Source organism: Aythya marila (genome assembly GCF_965140915.1).
Source record: "Aythya marila genome assembly, chromosome: 20".
Taxonomy (NCBI): Eukaryota; Metazoa; Chordata; class Aves; order Anseriformes; family Anatidae; genus Aythya; species Aythya marila.
This window is the reverse complement of record NC_139061.1, coordinates 11,052,870-11,077,339: the sequence shown is the minus strand read 5'-3', so window position 1 is coordinate 11,077,339 and position 24,470 is coordinate 11,052,870. Positions and strand designations below refer to the sequence as shown.

The 24,470-nt window shown below is 41.4% G+C and overlaps 4 protein-coding genes across 7 annotated transcripts in view; 1 reads left to right on the top strand and 3 right to left on the bottom strand.

The window, feature by feature from the left end:
- Positions 1–319: 319 nt before the first annotated feature.
- TNFAIP1 (TNF alpha induced protein 1) lies at positions 320–13,799 on the bottom strand. Of its 3 annotated transcripts, none has more exons than XM_082776411.1 (7): positions 13,759–13,799; positions 11,774–12,115; positions 9,761–9,930; positions 8,449–8,538; positions 8,292–8,344; positions 5,669–5,864; positions 320–5,493 (listed from the first exon to the last, which is right to left on the bottom strand). In XM_082776411.1, exons 2-7 carry the CDS (start codon positions 11,988–11,990, stop codon positions 5,275–5,277), a joined length of 945 nt encoding a protein of 314 aa, XP_082632537.1. In that variant the 5' UTR covers positions 11,991–12,115; positions 13,759–13,799; the 3' UTR covers positions 320–5,274. The 3 variants fall into 3 exon arrangements, with proteins under 3 accessions (XP_082632537.1, XP_082632535.1, XP_082632536.1); XM_082776409.1 differs by lacking the exon at positions 13,759–13,799 and adding an exon at positions 13,474–13,686; XM_082776410.1 differs by lacking the exon at positions 13,759–13,799 and adding an exon at positions 13,527–13,681.
- Positions 13,800–13,877: 78 nt separating this feature from the next.
- IFT20 (intraflagellar transport 20) lies at positions 13,878–15,514 on the top strand. Its single transcript, XM_082776414.1, has 4 exons — positions 13,878–14,076; positions 14,154–14,239; positions 14,590–14,693; positions 15,182–15,514. The coding sequence occupies exons 1-4, from the start codon at positions 13,950–13,952 to the stop codon at positions 15,261–15,263; spliced, it is 399 nt and encodes a 132-aa protein (XP_082632540.1). The 5' UTR covers positions 13,878–13,949; the 3' UTR covers positions 15,264–15,514.
- A 140-nt stretch (positions 15,515–15,654) lies between these two features.
- Positions 15,655–19,465, bottom strand: TMEM97 (transmembrane protein 97). The gene is made up of 3 exons (XM_082776413.1): positions 19,165–19,465; positions 17,872–18,016; positions 15,655–17,361 (listed from the first exon to the last, which is right to left on the bottom strand). The coding sequence occupies exons 1-3, from the start codon at positions 19,285–19,287 to the stop codon at positions 17,111–17,113; spliced, it is 519 nt and encodes a 172-aa protein (XP_082632539.1). The 5' UTR covers positions 19,288–19,465; the 3' UTR covers positions 15,655–17,110.
- Positions 19,466–20,212: 747 nt separating this feature from the next.
- Positions 20,213–24,470, bottom strand: part of NLK (nemo like kinase) — a 49,121-nt gene continuing 44,863 nt past the window's right edge. The window contains exons 10-12 of one of the 2 annotated variants that reach the window (XM_082776258.1): positions 23,817–24,015; positions 23,262–23,361; positions 20,213–22,696 (exon numbers count right to left, since the gene is read on the bottom strand). In XM_082776258.1, the coding sequence (XP_082632384.1) occupies positions 23,264–23,361; positions 23,817–24,015 (297 nt within the window). In that variant the 3' untranslated portion in view covers positions 20,213–22,696; positions 23,262–23,263. The remainder of the gene's footprint in view (positions 22,697–23,261; positions 23,362–23,816; positions 24,016–24,470) is intronic. The other variant, XM_082776257.1, reaches the window with a different exon arrangement.

Sequence of the window (24,470 nt, the reverse complement as noted above, 5' to 3'; positions counted from 1 at the left end):
AGTTTATTCCCTGAACGTGAAAAAACAACATTGCTAACCAGTGGTTTTACAATTAAAGGAAAAGCCCACAGAAAGTCAAAGCCGGTTGCCTGCAGGGCACCTCTGAGCACACTGATGGCTCCTGTAAAACTACAGCCCGCAGGGCATGGGCGAAAAGTAGTGGTAGATCCATGCAAAAAGCCATTTGCAGATCCAGTATTTCTGTGTTCCAGGAATCCTAACTGCTTGGTGAGGATCAATAACTAAAATGCAGAACAAAAGTGCAGAGACCAACACGACAAATAAGAAATTTCTTACACTGGAGAAAAATCAAGGAAGACAAAATATAACACTTTATTAAAAATTGGTGTTCCATTTCCACACCTTACTCAATAGTTAATATGGTTAACTGCATTAATTATTTTATTCATAAGACTGACCTTTAAAAGTTAGACAAAAATAAAACAAAGCCTGATGCTATAAGAAAACAGCTTGATCACAGAATGAGTTTAAACAACAATAGTATTTACTACCTTCTGGATACAAAATCTTATAGAAAACCAAAGTGCTTTATTATTATGAAACAAACTAAACTTCAGCATCCCTCTGACTTAGGGGAGGGTCTTACCCCCATTTTTATTACAGAGGAGGAAAAATTATGCACATACAGAAAAATTGACTTACTGTATGTCATCAAGTTAGTGGCAAAGCTGGAAACAGAGGTCGTGCCCCCTCATCTCTTAATAAAACCTCAGTTATCCCAACAGAACGGATGGTATGAGATTTGGCCGTTAAGGTTTCATGCCAAGGATTGTCAGAGGATATAATCTAATTGTGTAAGAAGGGCTCCTGGGCCAGGCACATTCTGTTAAGGTATACCTCATCAGTATTTCTAAGAGTAAATTATGTCTGAAAATTTAAAACCAAATAAAATCTAACCAAAACCACAAGGAGCACTGCCTGTTCCAAGCAGAAGGCTGTTTTTCAATAACAGCACGATATCAGTCTCTTCAGTGCCCTCCAAGCTTGGGTCAGCTTTTTTTTTTTTCCCTTTAATTTTTAACCAAGAATTGTAAGAGATAAAAAGTCATCAGAATGGAATGTTACAATAGGATAAATGTCTTGCATTCCAAAAACTAAATGTCAAGGTGAAGGTTAAACATTTAGTTTTGTCTTGGCATTTATCAAACAGTTGGAGACTGCTACCCTGCAGAGCTCTCTCTTTTGACATTATTGCCTAATTAACACTGATATTGAAGAACTGTTTAACATAAGATACTCACTCAAGGCACCAAGTCTCCTTCTCTGTTGAAAGGCTGAGGCTGTTTTTCAATACGTTAGGACCCCATTAGAGAAACACACAACCCTTTATTACAGTGCTTGTGTACAGATGTCAGTTACTGTTTTCTATTCATACTCTCAGTCTGCTAATACTATATCTGAATGTGCAAAAGTTCACTTAAATTCAAAGCAAAGAGGACAGCGAGGTTACCGATGAGGCAAAAAGGCATTTCTTCTTCCTAAAGGCTACTTTAAATTCACAGTCACATCAGTAAACACATCCACTGGTGATGGTTTATGTAGGAGGCCATTACAAGTCTCTTACTTTGCAGACATAAATGCATATAATTAGAAATCTATATTGTCTTAATGGTGATCATAATTTATGATATTTAAAGCCAGCAGAGAAAATTCTTAGGAAGCACAGCTGTTTGCTCTAGAAGTGGACAGCTTACTACAAACAAGCAAATGCTGCATTTCAAAGCTGCATTAGCCTTTTCAGTGCTGCTTTTTCTCCATTCTAGGAGGTTGTAAAAATGAATGTGTTCTTGTCAAAAGAACATATACCCTGCAACTAGGTAAAGGAAGATTAAGATGAGAATATAAAGTGTTAAAAGTTCTCAGAACCTGGCAGTCAGACTGTGCAATCAATATGCCATGATTTTGGTGGAACAGACATTCAATTAACATTCAGTATGAGAGCAGTTTCAGATAGGCAGGACTCTTAAGAGAACATAAAGTAGTCTGTATTACTTGCATTAGAAAAAAAAGTTTGACCTATGAACTGTGTTAAGTGATGGCAGCATCCATGTCTACATTTAGACTTTGAGATTTCATGCAACTCACCCAATTCTGTAACCAATCGGGTAAGAAATAACCCAGGACACTCCACATTGTATCAGGAACACACAAGCACTGCAGCCCTACCTAGGAAGGGGATCTCTAGTAGTACAATCATTTAGCCGTGTGCAAGTGTCCCACAACATACCTATGCAGAGGATTTCCTGTTGTTCTCCTATTCCTGATGTGTCCACCAGTGGAGGGAACTATAGGACTGTTAGTAAAATCCAACCACAAATATTTATCTAGGATCTCTCAGCCACATCCTGAAAATCTTATCAGGACAAAAACCAAGGACGTGGTTTTAAGATGTCTTTTAAATAGACAAAGCTTCAGTGTTTATAAAATTAGATTACTACTAAGTAAAGCTAACAGCCTGTCAGTGTTCTGGCTACAGTGGCCAAACGCTATTTAAAATCATTCCAGTTTTATTCATAACTTAATCTAAAAGCAGATGTTTTGCAACCAGTACTAACTGGGAGTAGAAAAGGAAGAATGAATGGCAATGAGGGGAAGGTGGTGAAATGAAAAGGATATCTGTAATCATTTAAAAAACAAAACAAAACAACTGCTTACAGTTGTGATATTCCACATTTCTCAAAGAGGAAGAAGTTATTTTACACTTTTTAAGAGGGTTCTCATAACACCAGGTGGTTCGCAAAAAGGTTTGTTTTAAAAATTAATCTAAATTCAAACCAGAAATTAGTTCTTGTTGGCTATGGGATACAGGGAAAAGAAAACTTGCTAAATCAAAACAGAAGCTTTTTTCTGCTGCTTGCGGCATAGTCTTTCACAATTTGAATCAATCTCTTAGGGAATACTGGGAGTACAGAACTCAGTCACTGAATGAAAGCATCTGGACCTGCAGACTGACTGGGCACTCCTGTTCTTTCACATCCTCCTTCCCAAACCTGAACTTCCAAGAGAGAAGAGGTGCAAAGATGATGTTTTTCTGCTTATAACTTCTTTTAAACAATTTTGCAAGGCTACCAGCATCATTTACTTAACCTGCTAACATTGACTATTACAGTAGCATGAAAAAAATAATCATTTGCCAAGAAATAGAATGACATTTAAAATTCGTATTTGTGGCACATCTTATTTGTTGCAAGATGGGGAAAAAAGTACAGGAGAAAAAAAATGAAGCTGTTAAGTATAGAAAAAAGATCTATCAGTACAGCCTCTGCTGGTAGCTTCAAAGCACCCACCACAATTTAATTTAAATAATATCAGTGGAGGCAAAAAAAAAAAAAAAAGGAAAAAAATCCACATCACACTTCAGCACAATTAAAGAAGAAAAAGTCTTTGTCAAAACTAATCGCAGCAGCTGTATTTTCACAGGCAGAATAGAAAAATGAGCTGGAAAGCAACAATTTGCAGAAAGCAATATAAAAAGAAAAGAGGTTTTTAGAGTTTTAGAGAGGCCTTTCACAAAAAAGGCAGGTGCATTACTGTGGCAACACTGCTTCCTGAATGCCTTTCACAGAGTCCCAGCTAGGCAATAAAAACCCTGGAAGCTTGCAGCCATTGGTGTTTTCTTACCAAGCGTCAAAAATTTCATTTTCAAAAGCCTAATTGAATGGAAATCACTATTTGGTTCCCTCCCCTGCTTCTGTTACTACCAAGCCATCTACCATCCTAGTTTTAGTTATGACTTCACTGTATTTGCTTGCCTTTTGCATTAATTTGCTTTAAAACTTATATAAACATTTGGCACTGGTCAAAGGAGCTCAAGACTAATCACTGTGGAATCTGAAGCTTCCCCATTCACGTACAATAGAAAGAAATAAAAGCCACTGTCACATATCCATAGGTGCCAAAGAGCAACCACCAAGTAGTAACCATTTAAGTGGTAAAATTTGAATCTGCAACCTACACCTGAAACATACAATCAAAAATTTAAGACATCAGCAACTTTCCATACTAAACTTGAAACTGGATTTCCAGAGACCCAAATTGCAGAACAGCCTTGACTCCAATCGTTTCAGCAGTCCTTTAAAATTAGCACCCAGCCGAGCACTCAGAATAAAGCTGACATACCAGTTTAAAATTCAGTATAAACCATCTCTCCCCTTTGTACACAACCTCTTGCAGTTTTATGCTAGAACAAGATTTTTATGATTATTCTTCTCTCTCCACTTCAACTTCTATGGTCTAGAAGTGATTCAGAGAACAAAACTTAAATTCACTCTTCAGTACGTGAACATTACCTACCACTACAAATATTTAGTCTGTACTTCCCCAGTCACTGCAATTTTTCCCCTGTTGCTTGAGAAATTGGACATCAAATAGCACTTTCGGGCTACAGGAGCAAAACTTATTCTGCAGACTGAGATTGGTTCCATAAACAGGGTTATGGCATCACAGTCCTCAACACTGCCAACCCTGCCACAATCTATTCCTGATGTTTTCTAACCAGATAAAAGTTTCTTCCTTCACCATACCTATTTCTCCAGCTCCCCTGACAAGTTATTCCATATATAAGTCTTTTAAATTTTCTCATTTTCACATGACTCTACTCTTACCTTTTCAGAAGAGTTTGCCTTAGAATTCATGACTTTTAAAGACAGCTATTTTGGAACACAATCTTTTGTATGTGCATTGGGGAAAAAACAGGTGGAAGATATTGCACATGCAGTGCATCTGACTATTGGGTAGCTAGACATTTCATCCAAGGGTTATCAGATGTAGTGTTTATTAAAAGTAGTCACGTTTGAGTTCTGTCTGCCCCCTCTTCAGTATCTTGATTTAGGAACAGGAAGTTCCATTACACCAAACCTTAAGACGACAGATATCTGGAAAAAGATTTTCAAATCACACCATCTCACTCAGAAAAGAGTACTTCTCACAGGAAGTAAGATATCTGGCAATCAGATTTAAAAAAGCAACCACAGACTGTCAGAATCAGTGTTTCAGATTCCACTCCTCAAGTCACATGAAAAGGGGGCCAGTCTGTATTTAAAAAACACGGTGCAAAACAAACATATTAGTTCTCAAAGCCCTTGGCCTTTAGTGTTGCTTTGTGTACAAATGCCCATTTGCATCTCTACGGAGACAAGAAGCCAAATGAAGATCAGTCCACAGAGTCCAACCGTCCCCTCCCTACTTCCTGATCTCCCTCAAAGAATATTGATACAAGCCTCAAAACCAAACCCTTTCTCCTTGACTGATATGCTAGTGGCCCAGCTGACGGTCATCATAGGTGCTGTATCTCTTCACATGGATTCGGCGCACTCGGTCACGAAGTTCAAAACCATCATCGTCCTCACTATGAGAGGCCTGGCTTCGGCTCCTGCTTGTTGCTTCCAGCAGGGAGTTATCAGGAACCCGTGGTGTTTCATACAGTAAGACGTTTAGAGTTTCTTCATAAATTCGTGCCTCAGGGAATTCAACCTGCAAAAAACAACAGATGTCCTTCTCCTGATCTATACATGGTAATGTGACTGGAACACATGCCCATAAGAAAGAAGATACATACAGTTAAAAAAAAAAAGGCACGCACTATGAAAAGAGTAAAATAATTGTAAATGGGAAAGATGAGCAAAGCAGTCGTATCCCAAACCAATACCTTGGTTTGCTTCTTCTCTGTGGCATACACTATAGAGGTACAACAGACTTCAGCAAGTTTCCGACCCTGTCCGTAGAAAGACCAGCAGCAGATTTCATCCCCTATGACATCCTTAATGAAAAGGACTCTGCCGTTGAATCGGAGAGAGAGCTTGTCAAACAGTTCTATGTTCTTCAGCAAGTTGTCATCTGAATTACTGAAACCAAAAAAAAAAAAAAGGAATGAAGTTTTTGTATTTTTTCAACTGGCTATCTACGATATTTATATACCTATTCCACCAGAGCTTTAAGCATTGATCTGACTGCAGAATACAAGCAGTGACTCACTACCATATGCTGCCAAGAAAAGAGAGGGTAATAGCCATCTTCAGATACAAATAAGATGCTCCTGATCCCCAAGAGCAAGCACATCAGCCTGTAGAGGTTAAGCTACATAATCAATAACAACAGCAGTTTTCCTAATCATTACATCAACTTTCTCTTGATTTAAAGCTGAAGGTGATTAGATCAAATGCTAACTGCAGTTCTGTTTAGCTTAGCAACAGCAAAAGTCTAAAGAGTCAATGTGGTCAAAGGCCAGCCAAAAAGGATGGTGTTCTGCATGTAAGACAAGTGATACCTTATACAAATTTATAGGGTGAATAAACTATTTAGGAAATGAAGTTTTGTTGACAATCAGCAAAATTTAGGATCTTATGTACTTTTCAAAGCAAGATCTAGATGTTCTGAAGACAATAAAGTACAGTGTTGTAGCTTTAAAAATAAAGTAAAGCTACCAGAATGCTACCTGTAAAATTTAAACTATTACTCAAATAATAACACCATGACCAACGCCCAAAAAATTAAAAGCATTACTCCTCTGATAATAGCTTGAATCCAGCTCTACCAGAAGTTTGTACTCTGTGCCCTTTTCTGTCTCATTTTATAGGTGACTGGGACTTACATGCAGTTATGTGGAAGCTATTGAACATATTGTCTAGACAACAAAGCTAACTTTACTACCTTTAACAGTAAAATTCCTTACTCATTGGACCCAGAAGCTCAAGGTTTGCACCTTGCTGCCAAGGATTTACCCAGAGGAATGAAATCATACTGTTTTGTGCAGTATCTTAACTTTTGCAAGCAGTCCTGGAAGGCTAGGAGATACTTGTGAAACCAGACACTGTTAATATGAACAGCCAACTGGGCTCTCCATAAAATACTTAGTCTGAGATGTACTTCTGTTCAGATCTAACTCAAAAAAGCATGATGTACAACCCGACACAGTCTTCAGCTCTCAAGAATCACTTGATAAAGCAATCTGGGATTCCACCGCCAGCAAATCCCAGGTTTTATCAAGTGCAGTACTTTATTAAGTGTGAAAAAAACTTAGAAGTCTTCATCCATTTATGTTATTAGACTACACTGACAAAGTAACTAAGAAAACTCATAATGATGAATAGGAAGAACAGAAGGAGAAAACTTTTGCTTGCTAGCCACCAGCATAGAATTTTAAATAACAATTCCTCATTTAAACACCATCAAGGCATGAAGATTCATGTGGAAGGAATAATTAGAACCCTACAGCTAGTTGAGAAACCAACACCTCCTGGTATCGGTTCTGTTGCTCTCATTGCTAGCATGTTTACATTTCCAGACCCACGGTGACTAATGTGCTATTCTGCACTTGCTTAGCATCACTGCCATAAACTAAAGGGTAACACCGTGAGGAACGCAGGATGACTGGCAGATACAGAATGCAGTTAGCTGAAAAACAGGCTGCTCTTCAGCACTCCCTCAGGTAGCATTTCCTGACTACCTGAAATTTCATGATCAGAATCCATCTCTCTGACAGACAGACAATCAGTTTGTCCAGAGAAAAAAAGCTTCCAAGATTGCATGTTAGATTGAAAAGGCTGAAATTGAGGATTCTGCATAGCATAAAGAATTACTCACATCACTTCAATGACTGGTTTGGGAAAATCCAGATCCATTCCAATGGCATCATAACAAAGGGATCATGATAGTTAAACCATAAAACTAAATAAATAATGCTACTTAATACAGGAGGAAAGCCAGTAAATTCTTGCACTGTCCCCATCTGGGTTGTTCCTGAACAGAACAGATGCTTTACTCTGTAGCCAAATAATTAATTCATCTAGAGGCACTGGAGGAGATGGAACATCAAGAATTTCTGTAGTTCAGGGTAAAAGAGTGCTGGCATAGGTACATGCAGACTCAAAAGGAAAGCTGAACTGAAGAGCGAGGGATCACAGCTGCATTAGCTGTGCACTGCAGAGGTAACACCCTGGTAACAGCTTGCACTGCATTACCTAAGTTACACCTGGTTTCAGCCAACATTAAGTCTCATCATTCTCATCTCTTATCCCTCCTCTCTGTTCGTTTTCATGCACAGACCTCCAGCACAACTGATCTTCATGCTACAGTTCCGATACAGTTTGTCATCTCCCCCAACCCCATTTTAGATAAATTTCAACCAAAAATAATTGCACTCAAATTCACAGAACAGCATGGTTGTGAGCTAAGTAAACAAAAAAATACAAGTTCAGCTGTATCACATCTTCCTCCACTCCCATAGTTAAAGGTAAAATTTCCCGTAACAGTGGGGGTAAAAAGTGACATACCTGGTGTAAGAGTATTTGTTGTTGCTTCTATTATAGAGCAGCTTAACAACGGGCTATTGGGAGAGGAAGAAAAAAAAGCAGAAGAGTTAAGTTTCGTGTTTGAATAAATTTAGCAAGCATTCGGTTTCTCAGTGGATAGTTGTGGAAAAGCAGTTACTTTCATTGATGATTCTATCAGTCTTTCTTCTTCTTTTGGAGATGTGATAATAGGGATGTTACAGACAGGTTCATACAAGTCTTTCTTGTCCTGTTTAAAAAAAAAAAAAAAATGGAGAGGAAATAAACTCAGAGAGATAAATGCTAAAACTAACATCTGCTGCTGCTCTCCCTTCCAAACCCTCCAGCCATGTTCCCAGACCCTGTGATGCAAAGGAAAAGCTCTGTGTTGCCATAGGAACCACACAGCATTACCTTGATCTGCAACCCAGAAATACAGCAGAGAGATTTCCTATTCCCAGAAGGCAACAGTGATTGAAATATTGGGATGCAGGTGGATGTCCTTCTTAGCTATAGCAAGGACTCTGAGCTCAAGTCATATCTGGTTTAAGTGGGTTTACTATTCTACGCTTTTTTTGAAGAAAAGGATAGTATGAGTTTGCAGTAGTTTTAATCAAAACACTGCGGTATGTAAGAGTATCACCCATTATGAACTGAACATTTGGCAAGAACAGCATGTCACCAAAATGGACTTCAGCCCCCTGTGATACAAAAGCAACAATCAAGAGCGTGTGGTACAGCCTGTGACTCCAGATTCCTCATGTAGCAAATTAAGGAGAGCTCAATAGCTAATAGGAAAGCTTTAGAACATTTTGTTTTTAGACAAAACATTTTAAATTCCAAACTAAAAGGAAAATTGTCAGTGAACCTTTGCATTTATTTCAGCGGATACAAGAAGCATATTGAACATAATATGAGAGATTTTTGTCGTGCAAAAAATATTATTTCATAATCTTAAGATTAATGATATCTATTATATCTGGGCTAACCTCATTAAAAAACTGGCGAAACAAGCTGATTTCAGTCAGCTGAACTTGAACTTCTGAGACTAGTGAAGTGAATAAAGCCAACGTGGGCTTACGTATCTGCAATGCCTAGTAATAAAATAACAGAAAGCAAAGTCCTTAAAGTAATGAGTGCTTACCAGATCAATCTTTTTCTCCATTAAGATTTAAACTCAGAAAAAACATGAAGTTACTTGAACGGGTGCTGCTTATAAGCATTATCTAATCGGAAGCAACATAACTTGCAGGACTTTTAGACAAATCCCATAAGATCTTTTAAAACACACATTCAAAACAGCCATGTTTATTCTAAAGATCTCACTTGACTGCTGTTTCATTTTTGCTACGTTACTTTGTCTATCTACGACTGGATGCATCTCTAAGGCCATGAAACTCTCGTGTTGTCTACAGGAATTTTTATAAGCAATGCACACACCAAAAATTTTACAGGCTACTTCTACTTCTTACCTGCAGGGCTGCCTGGCACATGTCCACTAAGCCTTGAATGAGATAATACTTGGCTTCTGCCATCAGCTCTTTGATCTCCTGCCTGTGTTTTGGAAGTGCAATTGTGTCATCTCGGAGATAGTTTAAAATTGTTCCAAAGTGCTTCCCACAGCGGTCTATAAGGATCCAACCTGAAAAATAACCATCGAGACATTTCAACGACCTCAACGCTAGGAGGCAAGAAAAAGCTGCTCAGAAAGGTTGAATAAGCCTACTGCTTCCTGAACTCCACGATATTCTTCCCATTTCGTTCAGTGGAAGTCTTTATTGACTTTCAGCAAATTGAAGTTGGTTACAGAACAGAACCCGACAGTGGAACCATTCTTTTGGTACCTCCTATGTTCTCACTACTTGCCAGCACGCCAGAAGAAAAGCCTCAAACTAGAACTACTTGGCTTGCTATCACTAGGCATTAAAACAATGCAGCAGGCCCATGACTATCAATCAGGCAGCGTGCTGCCGGACCAACGTTATTTTCTGTGCTTCATCTTTTCTGTATTATGTTTTGATTAAAGGAGTGGACCTTTACAACTACCAAAGGAAGTCATTAGTTTACATCTATTTAACTGACTGGCTGAGCATTTCAAGCCTTAAAAACAATATTTATTGTTAGGTGGGTTGCTAGTTCTATTTAGACACTTGTCGTATTCCTAGCAAAATGGAGGTGTGCTGTGTTTGGGAATAGATTTTAAAACTGTTGCTACAGTGTAATGCTGAGCAATTCAAAACTTACCTGTAAGAAAGCCAAGGAACGACTACAATAGAGAACTCAAGAACGTTTGCAACAAATTAGACTGGGTCTAAGTTTTGTGGCCTTATAAGAAGGATTTGGCAGTTTTCCCACCATATCTTCTCCTGCTCAGAGTTAAAGAGAAGTGTTCCAAAGATGCTAAAAGGTAGGCTAGCCCCAAAAAACCCACTGTTCTAGTTTCCAAACAGAAGGAAAGAACAGGACAGGGGTAGATCAGTAGAGAGCAGAGGAGGGATGCAGCACAGGAAACAGCAGGAGACAGTTTTTGCAGTTCCAAACATCCCTGAAGTGACGCTCGCTAGGAAACAGGATGTCTGTCTTGCTGGCAAACAATAGCAGTGGAGGACATACGTAGGCAGAGGTCTTAATACAGTGCCAAATCCTTTTCCATAGCGTGGAAGGCAGGCAAAAAAAAAAAAAAATATCTGGGGACCTAAGCATAGAAGACAACACTGGGAAGACGGCTAACCCACTGCTAGTCTCCAGCTGCAGCTGTCTGAAGACGAGCAGAAGAGCTTTCACCGATGAGCATTTGGAAACCACTAGAGGCTAAATACTTGATGTCTTCTCTGAACTTCCCCACAGTGCCCTGATTCCTAAGGTACCATTTTTCCCTGGACTACTGTAGAGAGGGAAGTTAAAACATTCATATCCACTGCTGACAAATACTACTTTTCTTAATTGTCCTACTCTCTATTATGAATTTTTCTGCTGCCAATACTCAGTATCCAGCAGGAGGTAACACAATACTTGCCTGATAGCCAAATACCACTGCAACATTGTCAGCCACAAGCAGAACATGCTGCTGGGAAGGGTAAAAAAAAAAGTCTTCAACACAGCAAGCAAGGCTGTCCTGAGTTTTAATGCTGAAAACTGAATCTCCCCTCCCTAAAGACATTTCGATTAATGCCACTGCACAACACCACGTAAATGACAACCCACATGCTGTCTGTTCAGTCCTGATAACAACATCAACAATCTGCATACCAACTGCGATTGCAGGAAAGAGAACCAGTCCTTCCGCTCGTTAATTTTAGTAATGAAAGAACACGTTTTTATAACGCACAGAGGATCGTTACAGCCAATGGGATATGGCCACCTAATGTTCCACGTTATTTTTGGAATACATCTTTACATCTTTCACAGGGCATAGTCTTAACATATCTGAAAAACAAAACCCAGTTGTTTTACAGAATTCTCAATAACAGAAGACATTCCTGTACCTTCCTTGTCCGTGAGCACTTCCATTCTGCCGCTGAACATGGCCTTCAGCATCGTGTCGTGCCTGGTCAGTACCTGCACTGTAGTGTAGTACAAGGAGCCCCCGACGTTTAGCCGCACGTACTTGTTACCAAGGCTGCCTCCTTTGAAGCTGCAAGCTTTGGGCTTGGGCCCTGCAGCTGGACAAAGGGTGGTGGTTAGACACGTGTCCCCCGACATCTCCTTCTGTAGGTAGATGACAACCCTGCAGAGCGTGGGCTTGATGGACTCCGCCGTGATTGGTGACGAGTCACAGGTCACTGGGCGAGGACGGTGAGGCCACAACGGTCACGACCACCGGACCCCTGAAACACAAACGTAAGATCAACTCAGAAGCCCACAACTTCCATGAAGAAACAAAACCATGAAGTCCACGTTAAAGAAGAGACAAATTCAGGAGACTCCTAAAGACACATCCACACAGATTCTGACAAAACAAGATCTAGGTGTTTTTCAAAGAACTCTCACAGCACTGCGGTGGCTGCTCAGCACCACGCAGCCAAGTTACGACTGCATCACCGTGAGCGAGGTCAGGTTAACTTGTCTGGACTTCCTGTTGTTCAGGCTCCAACCAACACCACAAACACCACACAATACTGCAGCCCAAGCTGAAATGCTGGATGGAATTCAGCTCCCTCTCAACTTCCTGAAAGAACGTAACTTTTTTGTGCAGATCTGAAGCAGGATGGAAGAACTCACGGCAGTGCCTTCAGCTGCAGCGGATATCAGAAGCGCTTAACTGGAGGCATTTACAGAGCCTGCAGCAGCCTCTTCCTCAAACGCCTTGCCAGTGAAACGCTCCAATACAACTTGCTGTTTCCTGATAACTCCTTTCATTCAAAGCTTTTTTCCTCCATCCTGGAAAACCAGTCAATGTAATCTTAATTTTTTATTATTATTTTTAGGCCCATCCCACCCTCAAAGTATGGCCACTATTTGGAATATCTGTTTCGTTAAAAGCCATATACTCACCGCTTCTGTCTCTCCTCTGTCTCACTACACTTATCGTTCCATCAAAGATGAGCTCAGATTGGAAACAAACAGAATAAAATTCAGCCTAACAGGTGGGATCTGAACTTCTTTAATTGGGAAAGTAAAAATACAACCTCCTCATCTATCCTTCTTTTCAATAATTCTTGTTCTCAACAGCATTTTGCTGTTGTTTTTTTTTTGTTGTTGTTAAAACTATTTCAGACTACAAATATTTCCTCCCTTCTCTGTTCCATGACTGTAGGACATGAGTAATCTTTTATAAATAAATATAATAACCTGCACATTTGCTAATCTGCTAAGGATGTTACTGTTCTTCCCACATCCTTCTTCCTTCTCACCCTACCTCAGCTTTCAGTGTGGAACAAACCCCGCGACTCGCTACCATCCGTACAGCAAGTTATTTACCAGCTTCAGGTGTATCTTCAAATTGCGAGAGATCTTAATAACTACTGAACACGGAACAAGATCTAAAATAGCATTATTCTGCAACTCCCAATTCAGTTACTGTAACGAAGCAAACACTCCAGGCAAAACACGTCCTGTAACAAGCAACACAGACACCGAGCAGCGCATCAGGACAGTGCCAGCACCAATTTTAGCACCACGGGAGCACACTTTGTCTGTAAATGCTTTAACGGGGCTCCCGCTCGCTGTGACCGAGCACACCAACCCCAGCCGCAGGCTCCATCGTGCAGCCGACCAGGCGGGGCTTTGCCCGGTTACCCCCAGCAGGCCTGCAGCAGGGAGCCGAGGCCAGCAGCGCTGTGCGGGGAGCCCCCCCCGCGGCACCCGCGGCACCTGCGCCAGGCGGACACCGAGAGGGGCTCAACGCCCGGCAGCGCTCCGGGGCCCGCGGGCAGGGAGCGCTCCGAGCGCCGCCGCCTCCCCGCCGCGCTGAGGGGGCCCCGCCGGGCCCGGCCCCGCTCCCGCTCCCGCTCCCGGCCCCGCCGCTCACCCGCCCGCGGCCGCCCCGCGCCGCGCCCCGCTCAGTTCCGCCGGCGGCCCGGAAACGCGTCCGGGCCCGGCCCCGCCACCGCCCCCAGCTCCCGGCGGGCCCCGCGGACACCGCGCGCTGCGGCCGTGGCAGCCGGGGCCGGGAGGGGCCGGGAGGGGCCGGGAGGGGCCGGGGGGGGGCCCGGCGGGGCCATGGCGCAGGCGGCGCTGGGCGCGGCGGGGCTGCACTTCGACGAGCTGAACAAGCTGCGCGTGCTGCAGCCCGAGGTGGCGCAGCAGACGGCGCAGCTCCGCGAGGAGTGCAAGGCCTTCGTGGACAGTAAGTGCCCCCCAACCCCCCCCCCAAACCCCTGTGGCGCCGCGCTCCCCTCACGGCCCTGTCCTGTCCCCCGGCAGGGATCGCCGAGTTCCAGAAGACGGTGGGCGGCCTGATCGAGCTGGTGGACCAGCTGGCCAAGGCTGCGGAAAGCGAGAAGATGAAGGTGAGCACAGGAAGGCACCGGGCGGGCACCGCGCCCCCGGCCCCGAACAGCCCCGAGCAGCCCCGCTGCTGCTGCTCCCCTGTACCCAGATTGCTTCGTGCTGTATTTCTACGTGGCACCAAGCGGTATCTCTTTCCTCCTGTTACTGTGGAAGCAGAAATGAGGTCTCCAATGCCTCAATCTGCCCAACCACTACAGGGACTGCCTGCCTGCCCCACCAGTGTTTATCATTATGACGCCCCCTTTTTTGCTAGCGTGGCTGAAACGCTTCAAAATCAACCTGCTGGTAGTGAAAGGGGTTAAAAAAAATATCTGGGTACAACAGCATCACTGAACGTCTGTTTTGACAGGCCATTGGTGCACGAAATTTGCTGAAGTCTATAGCAAAGCAGAGAGAAGCTCAGGAGCAGCAACTTCAGGCTCTAATAGCTGAGAAAAAGATGCAGTTGGAAAGGTGAGTTTTCTGTTAAATACTTCTTAGGCATTGATTTAACGGCTTGAAAAGAAAGCAGTGTAATACATGAAAAATGGCTCAGTTACACAGACTGGAAAGTTGCTCTTGCTGTCTGTGTTTGGCTGCAGGACACTGTCTGCAAAGGGCCTGTCTGCAGCTAAGGTACGTCCTGCACAGAGCACACACGGAACGAAGCAGGGCTGTTTGTGTGGTGAACAGAAGGCCCTGACTGCCACTTACTGAGAGTTCGTTTCTAATTGATTTGTACAGCAAAAAGAACAGAGGTGGCCTGAGCTCATGAAGAAATGAATAAAAGTAACAGAGTGCCACGTGTCTGACTTCTAAAGACAGTTTAGAACCGCAGAGTCTTAATTCATGCTACCATTGCTTTAACGATGACTTATATGCCCAGCCTAAGCTTCCTTTACCTCAGACAAATGAGCGTTGTGCTAAACCATCAGCTGGTAACCTTTTATATTCTCTTTCAGGTACCGAATAGAGTATGAGACTCTGTGTAAGATTGAAGCAGACCAGAATGAATTCATTGACCAATTCATTTTTCAGAAATAGAAGACTTTAAGATTAAAAAACAAACAAAAAAAAACACACCTAATTTGGAGCATTCCAGAATCCTGGGAATTTCAAAAATATGCAATTTTTCACTGTGTATGAATGAATAGATGGTTTGTACAAATGAAAGTGTCTCTTAACACAGTGTGAAATACACTAAAAGTGGCAATAAGGAGGGCTTTCTAACAGATGTAAAGACTGTTCTGTCCTTTAATTTTTATAAAAATTTTTGTACAGTTAATATTTCAAATTATAGTTGAATTAATACTACTTCTACTGTTCCTATGTTAATATCTCACTTTTTGAAGTGTACAGCTCTTTCAAAGAAATCGAGAAATAAATTATTGTTTTTGGACTTTCTGGGTATACCAGAATTAGTTGTTCCTGCTGTGTTATTTCTGAGCTGAACAGTTTACAACTCCCTGGATAGTCATTGTGAAGAATTTCCTATATGTAGAAATTTCCATGTTTATAACAACACACAACAGAGAGAAACAGCAGTAACTTTTACCTGTATTGACCAGATTATTTTTCTATCTTGTTAGTTTGTTTTTCTTAGACATAACAGAAGTGATCTATTACAGACACACAAAAAGTAATTAGAAAATATAGCAGAATTTTAGATTAAACTCTCTGAAACTCGTCCATGCAGTTAGCGATATTAGAGTAGAATATTTTCATGAGCATTTCAACTATAGAACTTCAAACTGTTGAGCCAAACCCTTCTAAGTGTATATTGGCACCAGGAGCATGTAAAAATCTAAATATGAACGTGACATTTAAAAACTGAATGCCCATGATTTAAATGTGATCTAAAATCAAGCCTCATGTTGAAGTGCATTTTGTATCTCGTCTTTAGGCAACCAACTATGGAAATGCTGCCTTTCTCAAACTTTGTGGAGGGTTTAAATTATACACCAGTAAAGTCCTGAAATACATAGGCAATGACCAAAAAGCCTGCTCAGTGACCTATAATTTTTGCACGAGTCTCCAACTGTCACTTACAGATCTGATTGAGAACTTAAATAAAACCTAAGTTTCCTTTAGTCATTTCCTTGGGAAGATTAAAGGCAATGTGAATGTGTTTAGTTATTTCCATACTAGAAGTGATTTCACAGAAGACAAAAGTTTACAAATCCTTGTTTACAATTACTGAAGTACTTGAAAATCCTCTAGGAAGAAATATGCCTCATTGTCAAACAAAATTAATTTTAATTCGGAAATCCAGATTTTGGCACATTATCGCTGGCCAGACGTTTGCAATTAATCAAAATTACAGCAGAGGAAGAGAAGGTGAAATTTTAAATGAAGGGATGAGAAAGGTAAGGATTATTACATGATTTGAAATGCTTCAAAAGTTGCAGAGAAAAAGATTATAGCTTTGCAAATTTGTATGTAATCAGTTAGGGATTTTGTAGGATATGTTCTTAGAAGACAGATTTCTTACTGAAGTCCTCTTGGAAAAAGGCAAGTTGAAAGAAAAGTGTCAGCTGCAGTTTCCACCCCCCCCCCACGTCCCCATCACACGGTTACACATCAAATGGTTAAAAGTTCGTTTTCCCGATACAAAAGTACCGCACAAAATCGATACTGGGAGCAGAGCTGCTGGGTCCCTTAAGCTATGCACAGCCCAGGCACCACAAGGAGCTGCCAGTTCAGGCTTCTGCCAAAGCTGCTCCTGATTAAAGGAGAGCTGCAAACTCAAGCCAATTCGAACTTTTCTTGCAGGAGCCTGACGCTCTGGTGAGAGGCGTTGCACTGACAACACGAGACAGGTGTTCGTCCCAGAGGACTAGGGGCTGAATCAAAACAAGTATGAATGTTGTGCATCCAACTTTTACAGCAGACTACTTCCTCTTCCTTTTCTCCACTTGGTTGTACTGGGGGCTGTACAGCATGGTGAAAAGAATCAGAAGTGGTATCAGCAAGTAAGGGATGTATATAGATAGCAGAATTAGGCGTTCCTGTTGTGTCCGAGGACCCAAATGCTCAGACTTTGAGAAATCATGAAAAAGGATGTGAGCAAGGATAGCAACCAAAGATGTAGCTACATGTGTGGAGTATATAATTGCAGGAGTCCTTATCCATTTGCAACCACCTGTATGGAAGCAAAAAAGAAAACTATTTAAAAGTTTTGAAACAAGCTGAATTTGGTGACTTTAAAATCAGCAGTATTATCTGTATCTATCACAGGACAACCATATGCCATACCAAAAATGTACTAGAAAATAAGTACTAGTAGCAACCCAGAGAAATAATTAAAGCTTTCATGACTAAAACTTCACATGCGCGTTCTAAATTTCCACACAGTTAGAAGTGGTGAGTACACAAGCACGATCCAGAGCTTCGCTGACATTTGTAGCTTGCCAGATGTTAATTGTCGATGCTGGTTTCACATAAGTGACTGCTGCTGGAAAGGGTCTGTAGTCTATAGTATTTATTTCTGACAAGGCTTCTTCTACTCTTTCTCAGATGAAACTTGCCATGAAAATAGCACTCCATGGGTTATGTCCCTATAATCACTTAAGACTGATAAAACTGTGTCTGCAGCCAAAAAGCACTACGCATAAATGCTGCACAGGACATTTTCTTACACTTTTATACCAACCTTTTATGAAGGCGTATGCTGCAATGGGAAAGAAAGGCATTTGTAGGAAGGCTTCACAATACATAAACGCCTTAAACCACTCTGGGGGCTGCATCATCATGGGATCTCGAAAGGTGACTGCATACCACTCTAACAACTCCGTCAGCTTAAGAAAAAAGAACAAAGCTGCAGATTAATACACTGAGTATCAATGGCACAAGGAGAAAAATAGTTTTTGGAAAGCAATCGGCACAATTTCCTACCAAAACGAGACCAAAATCACAACAAAGCTGCACGTTGGCATCAGCAGATAGGAACAAACTCTCGCCTCTCCTTCCTGCCCCTGGCAGTGCCCATCCAGGGGGCTCAGCACCTCCCCGGGGGTGGCCGGGGGCAGCTGCCCCAGCCGGGCCCCCAGCGCCTGGCAGCGTGCGGGGCTGGCGGCTCGCTGTGCTGCCCCAGTCTGATGGAGGGACTGGGGCTTGGGGAGCTGCGGTTAGTTTCCATGACAGAAACGTAAGCTCCAGCACGGCTTTAAGTTGGACTTTGAACAGAGAGATACGTATTGAGGTTTGCTGGTTAACTATTAATTAGAAATGGTTTCTCTAATGAAGTAATTGTACAGAACGGCAAAAATCAAATGCTCTAAATGTAAAGCTAGTGGGAAGGTACCGGACTCATCCTGATAGCACGGGTCAAACCACTCATCTTCTATTCATCTACCATTTTAATTGCCTTCCACAACGTTATTCAAAACCCAGCAACGTAGAAATTTTTACTAATCAACGTGGCTGTCGGCCTGCCTGCTCCCACGTGGCAGTGACAGTTCCCCTCGTGTTTCCAGCAGGCCGCTGCGAGACCAGAGCTCGGCAGCCCCCAGTGCCGGGTGACAGGAGCCCAGCAGCCCCAGTGCCGTGCTCCCAGCAGTGCCGGCAGTGCCGCAGGTATGTTCCACGCGGGCGGATCGTGCTGGGCCGCTTTGCTTCCCCGCACTGCGAGACGCGCAGCCCACGTCCCCCATGCAGCAGGAGGGCCACTGCCCGGCCATGGATTTTTCGGGGGCTTTTCTTGCCTGAGCTCCTCACTGAAAGGAGCAGCCTGCACTGCACACTAACCAGCTGCTGAGCGTCCCGGTGAACTGCGCTAGTTCTAGTCCCTAGGCGGGTGGCTGCAGGCAGAACCCAAATCCCAGCACAGCACAGCACAGCACAGACACGGGAACGCTGCTGGAGAACCCCCGCGCTTCCCCCCAGCACCCCGCACGCATTCCCCCCCCACCCCACCTCCCCCCCGGGACCCCCGGGCCCGACTCACGCTGCGCGGGTAGAGGCCGTCGGCGGGCAGCAGCGGCTGCAGGTCGATGAGCAGCGAGATGGGGATGTGCGACACGAAGTAGAGCGCGAAGAGCCGCTCCGCGCACCGCCACCACCCGGCCATCGCCGCACGGACCCGCCCCGGCACGGCCCGCGGCGGAAGCGGCGAGCGGAGGCCGGGAGGAGGCCGGGGGGGGGGGGGGCGGAAGCAGCCGAGCCCCGCGGGCTGAGGGATGGAGCCCCCCCCCCCGCTGCTGCAGGCGGCCCCCTGAGCGCTGCCCGGGGCTCGCTTGGTGGTGCTGTGGCAGGGGGCACCGCCGGGCTGGGGCCGTCCTCACGGGGCGCAGGGTGGGAGGTGCTCGTGCAGATCACGCAGCTCCTGCCCGCAGCCCCGCACTCCCAGTGATCAATGCCACAAATGGCTCTACTCGCTCCCAAGCTGGATTGCAGAAGTATGCAATTTTCCCATGAAATTATAATTTTTAAAAATTCTTCTGTCAGGTATAAAGAAGAAGTAGGTACTCTGTTACCGAAACAAATAAAGCATAAACAACATTATTAGAAAAATCGCTAGCCAGTAACTGTCTGTTCAGTCTGGTAAGCATTCATAGCCTCGTGGTAGCGCAAACAGCAAGTCCCAAAATTGTCTTTGGCAGAGGCAGCTCTTAAGAGCTCTCACTTTCATTGTAATCAGCTTACATTAAAAATGTAAAATGCAGTAGAGGCTACTGAAAACATTAGCATAGCTTTTTTGTTGTTGTTGGTAGCTACGTGCACACAATTTTACTAACACATTTGTGCCAATTGTGCCAGTTTTAAACTACTCATTCTGCACGGTGCCTTGCCCACATTCATACCAAGACACCCTGGAAGGTAAATGTTCAAAAAGACATCTTACTCTTAATACATTTAAGAACAAAATTAACTCATGAGCCTCTAGCGATGAGCTCAAAAAAATACACTGATGAACAAAGTAAACTTCACTAATTATACCATTTATGCACTCATACCCTAACAAAACTGTGTGTCAAAATGCAAAGACCCAGCTGTATGTACCTTTGTTTCCTAGTCTTTTGCTGAAGGAGAATCTAACAAACAGAATAAAAAATGGCAGTGAATGAACAAAAACTAGTTCAGCAATTGGCAGCCATGAAGCAATAATGACACCAGCATCACCAGTTCTAAAACATGTTAAAACTTATCTCGTAAGCGTATGAAGACTTGGAAGAAGAGGCATGTACCTGAGTCCCGGTATCTGTGGCACCCCTGGGAAGGCAGACCGTGCTAAGAAGGCTTATCCTCCTTGTGTCACTTCAGTTCTTATGAGGTCTTGAGGCTTTAACTACACAGTTCAATTTGTTTAAACAAGTCATACACATAAAACATGAACATTTTTATTCATATTGTTGCAACACCACTGCATGTTGGATTGTTTCCATTTCGAGTATAGAAAAGATAAAAGCATTTGCACTGTAAAAAATGTCACGAACTTTGCAAATAGAGTAAAATCTACACTTGCATGGATGGCTTTCAACCTCTCAAGTGCCAGTAAGTTGCTTGTTTTCATTTAATCAGCAAGTTTTGCCTTTATCCAGGATCAATTTTAAAGAGTAAATGAATATCATTAAAGTCACATATATGTTCATATATATGCGTGTATGCAGATGCATGTGTAAAGAAATCAAAACCATGCCCGAAACAAGATGTTATAAACTCTTTTTACTTGTATTCTTTTAGACAGCATTTAATCAAGATTGTAACAATCGAATCTTAAATAAAGGTAGGAGATGAGACAGGAAATAAAGATAACACACTTCTTTTTCAAATGTCACATTTAATGTTTTCACCACTGTACTTCAAATCTACATTTTACAAAGTGACCAGCAAGTGTGCCACATTAACTGACCAACCTCTGAGATTTTACCTTTCATACCAGTGTCTTCTTGGGCTCTTTTAATTAAACACGTTTCTCATTCAAGTGAATTGAAATGCTTCAGTTGGTTTTATTCTCAGGAGCCTCATAAAAAACAAAGATATTGCACCATCTTTGTTCAGTTATTCAATGTTTGTCTCTTTCACAGCAAATAATTACTTCATTGAAGTTAAAACTTCCAAACATAACTTACTAATAGTCTCCAATTTCAGCTCAGATCACTCGTTGAAAATACTCTGCTAAATACAGATAACTTACAATAACTTTAACAGTTAATTGTCCATAACAAACACCATGGTTTTTCTCCAGACCAATGTTCAAATTTTAAGACCACCCTTTAATATTTCTTTGTACAGGTGAAAAACAGTCTTCAATTTTCTAGTCTTGTTTTAAATATAAAAGTTGGAAGGGACATTCAAGTTTCAAGTCTCCACACTGAACTTAAAAAAAAAAAAATCATGTGGAGGTAAACAAACCAAGTTGTATACTCCAGGAGGTAGAGGCCTTCAATTTGTGTTCATATATACATATGCACAGAATTCAGTGTTCCAACAGAAAAAGAATTAGCCAAAAAGTAATAAAAGTTATTTACTACTGTGACATTTCAAGACTTCCACAGCTTTGCCTAAAGACACAAACACAATTAACATAATTCCCTATGTGCTTTTTTTTCCTTTCCTTTTTTTTTTTCTCTCAACTGTCCAGTGCAGGAAAAAATTCTCACAAAATTTCACAGACCTAAAATGTGCAAGCTAGTTTCTCTCTATACAGCAATGATGTCAGGGATCTCTGAAATTAGCCCATAAATGGAATTATTTACACACATAGAAGATGCATGCTGGGGGGTTTTTATGTAAGAAAGAGCAGAAAAAACTTCTAATAAAAATAGATTAAATATATATATATATTTATACTGGGTAAGGAAACAGAAGTTTAGTCTCTCCTAGTCACAAACTCATTCTCTCTACTCACAACATCTGATTTTAGAACAGCACACATCACCATCACAGCTCTAGTGAGAAGCTATTTATAGATTGGATCACCAGGTGACATGCCCACCTACCGTGGTCACTGTCATCTGACATGACTTCATGATTGGTCGCAGTCAAGTTTTCTGTATTCCTTAGTTTTAGAAAACCCCAAATCTTCAGGAATGGCTCAATATCAAAATGTATGTCTATCTTTTTGTACAAGCTCTCTTTGATTAAAAAAAGAAAAGAAAAAAAAAAAAGAAAAAAAGAAAAAAAATCCTTCCCAAATTTGGTTCAATTCTGTTTGTTCTGAGCTGAGCCATCACAGCTGCACTAGAATTCATAAAACACGTGCAACTCTGGGTAAAATATTTTCTTCTAAAAGCACAACCACTTTACAAGATTAAAAGTCTAGTACATTTCTAAATATTATTCATATTGTACAAGTAGTGGTTGTTAATTTAAAACTTCATTAGTAAAATTACAGTACAAGCATGATTAACCTCCAGAATTGCAAATCCCAGACTCCAGTGGAAAGCTACATTACATCTTCAGTAGTATATTATCTTCCACTTTACTCCCAAACCAGTGGAGATGGCGGCATCTCAGACGGTTGAGCAACTGTGGAACTAGAATGCAATTGACACAGAAAATCAGTGTTCATTTGCAAAAGCTAATAGACAAGAAAGTTAATGCTTGACCAGTAAGCAAACATTTCAAGTAAGCGAACATTTCATCCCCTCCCCACACCCCCCAAAGAACAAAACAAAACAAACAAAAAAGACCAACAGGTAACAACACTGACAATGACTATTTCAGTATACTTTATCTACTTACTTCCTTAACGATTCTTTAGCTATAATTGTCATTCACTTCAATGTTTTTACAGTGCAATTTTACAATCAGAACTCAACTTTTCAATCCCAATTTTTAGTCTTGACTACTGTGCTTTTCTGTATTTACAAAAATATTACTCAAAACCTTTACACATTTTATTTGAATTCTAAGTATTCATATAATCTAAGTGTTTGTATAGTTATTTTAAAAATGTAACTACACACATGCTTAAGGCATTTTTTGCAGAATTTATCTATGGACCTCTCTTATCCTCGGAAACTCAAAACAAAAACATTATGGATGTATGAATTCTGTATTAATAATAAATGGGAATTAATATCAGATGTGATTACATACAGTTACCTAATAAAGCTCTTAAAAGCAGCAGACTGAGGGTTGATGCAGAGAGGTACTCTGTTTCCTTTCTGCTGTTCCAAAATGAACTGATGAATTATTTCTGTAAATAGGAGAAAAATAAAATAAAAAAAAAAAAAACAGACTATTAGATTAAAGCTTTGTGCTTCAGTTAAATGAAACTCAGACTGGAGGAAACTAAAGCTTCCTTCACCAAAAGTACATGTTAGTAAGGATAAAAGAACTCCAGTTTACCTAGCTCTAATCTGATAGCATACCTCTTACCAGGAATTCACACAGAACTTTATGTGCACACTGAAATAAATGCATACAAAATAAAACTGTCAGTCAATACTCTAGTACTGAATTGATGATAACCAGTTATAGATTAAATCCCAATTCAAATTATTTCCATCATCTGTTCCAGAAAAGTACCAGAAAGGAAAAAAAAAGACACCTTGCATTGTATATGCATCCAGATTGCATATCCTAACTATATACTACTGGAGGATGGAGCAGGAGGATAAAAGCATATGCAAAGATTTAACTACTACTCACCTTTAACCTGACGAACAGAACTGAGGTTCTTTTCAAAAGTGTCATCAAATTTGGGATTAGTGATGGGTTCAAAATCACTAGTATAAACTCTTCCAGTAGATGTGGAAAAACAGCATTTGCACATACAAGTGTGGTATCGCAACCGCCCTTCATCGAGATATGGGTGAGCTAAGGCATCCTTAGCAGATATTCTTTTGGACTGGAACAATGCATTTAAAGAAATTAAAAAAAAAAAAAAAAAGTTAGTGTATCTCCTGAGGTATTGAAACAGTGTAAAGACTCAACGTTGTTTTATAAACCCCAGATGACGGTGAAGGACTAGTTGTCAGGAAAAGTTCTAGCTTTGCAAACACTCTGCCACTAGGGGGAACAATTTACTTAAAAACAAGCAGCATCGCTAAGATGACATTGACCTTTCCGTACCAGAGCTAATGATAGAAAATGCTGCTAAAGATGATTTCTATAAATAATTTTTTCAATAATTACTTTTTCCATATAACCTTAAAGTTAGGACTCCTGCAATAAATCAAAAATAAAACCCATATTTATTTTTTGTAATGCTAGCAAATACAGCATTTTGTAAGTCCATATTCTGCAAAACATTTTAATGTGCCCCTAAGTACATATTGAAAGTAAAAAAAATTTAAGCATTAC

What these genes read in the sequence shown, in the direction of transcription:
- IFT20 (XM_082776414.1), top strand. Translation starts at nt 13,950, where the DNA reads ATGGCGCAGGCGGCGCTGGGCGCGGCGGGGCTGCACTTCGACGAGCTG. An exon ending in GTGCAAGGCCTTCGTGGACA is followed by an intron (nt 14,077 to 14,153) that starts GTAAGTGCCCCC and finishes GTCCCCCGGCAG; the next exon opens with GGATCGCCGAGTTCCAGAAG. An exon ending in AAAAAGATGCAGTTGGAAAG is followed by an intron (nt 14,694 to 15,181) that starts GTGAGTTTTCTG and finishes ATTCTCTTTCAG; the next exon opens with GTACCGAATAGAGTATGAGA.
- TNFAIP1 (XM_082776411.1), bottom strand. Translation starts at nt 11,990, where the DNA reads ATGTCGGGGGACACGTGTCTAACCACCACCCTTTGTCCAGCTGCAGGG. An exon ending in AACAAATACTCTTACACCAG is followed by an intron (nt 5,865 to 8,291) that starts GTATGTCACTTT and finishes TTTTGGTTTCAG; the next exon opens with TAATTCAGATGACAACTTGC. An exon ending in CAGAGAAGAAGCAAACCAAG is followed by an intron (nt 5,494 to 5,668) that starts GTATTGGTTTGG and finishes TGTTTTTTGCAG; the next exon opens with GTTGAATTCCCTGAGGCACG.
- TMEM97 (XM_082776413.1), bottom strand. Translation starts at nt 19,287, where the DNA reads ATGGCCGGGTGGTGGCGGTGCGCGGAGCGGCTCTTCGCGCTCTACTTC. An exon ending in ACGGCCTCTACCCGCGCAGC is followed by an intron (nt 18,017 to 19,164) that starts GTGAGTCGGGCC and finishes TTTTTTCTTAAG; the next exon opens with CTGACGGAGTTGTTAGAGTG. An exon ending in AGCATACGCCTTCATAAAAG is followed by an intron (nt 17,362 to 17,871) that starts GTTGGTATAAAA and finishes GCTTCCATACAG; the next exon opens with GTGGTTGCAAATGGATAAGG.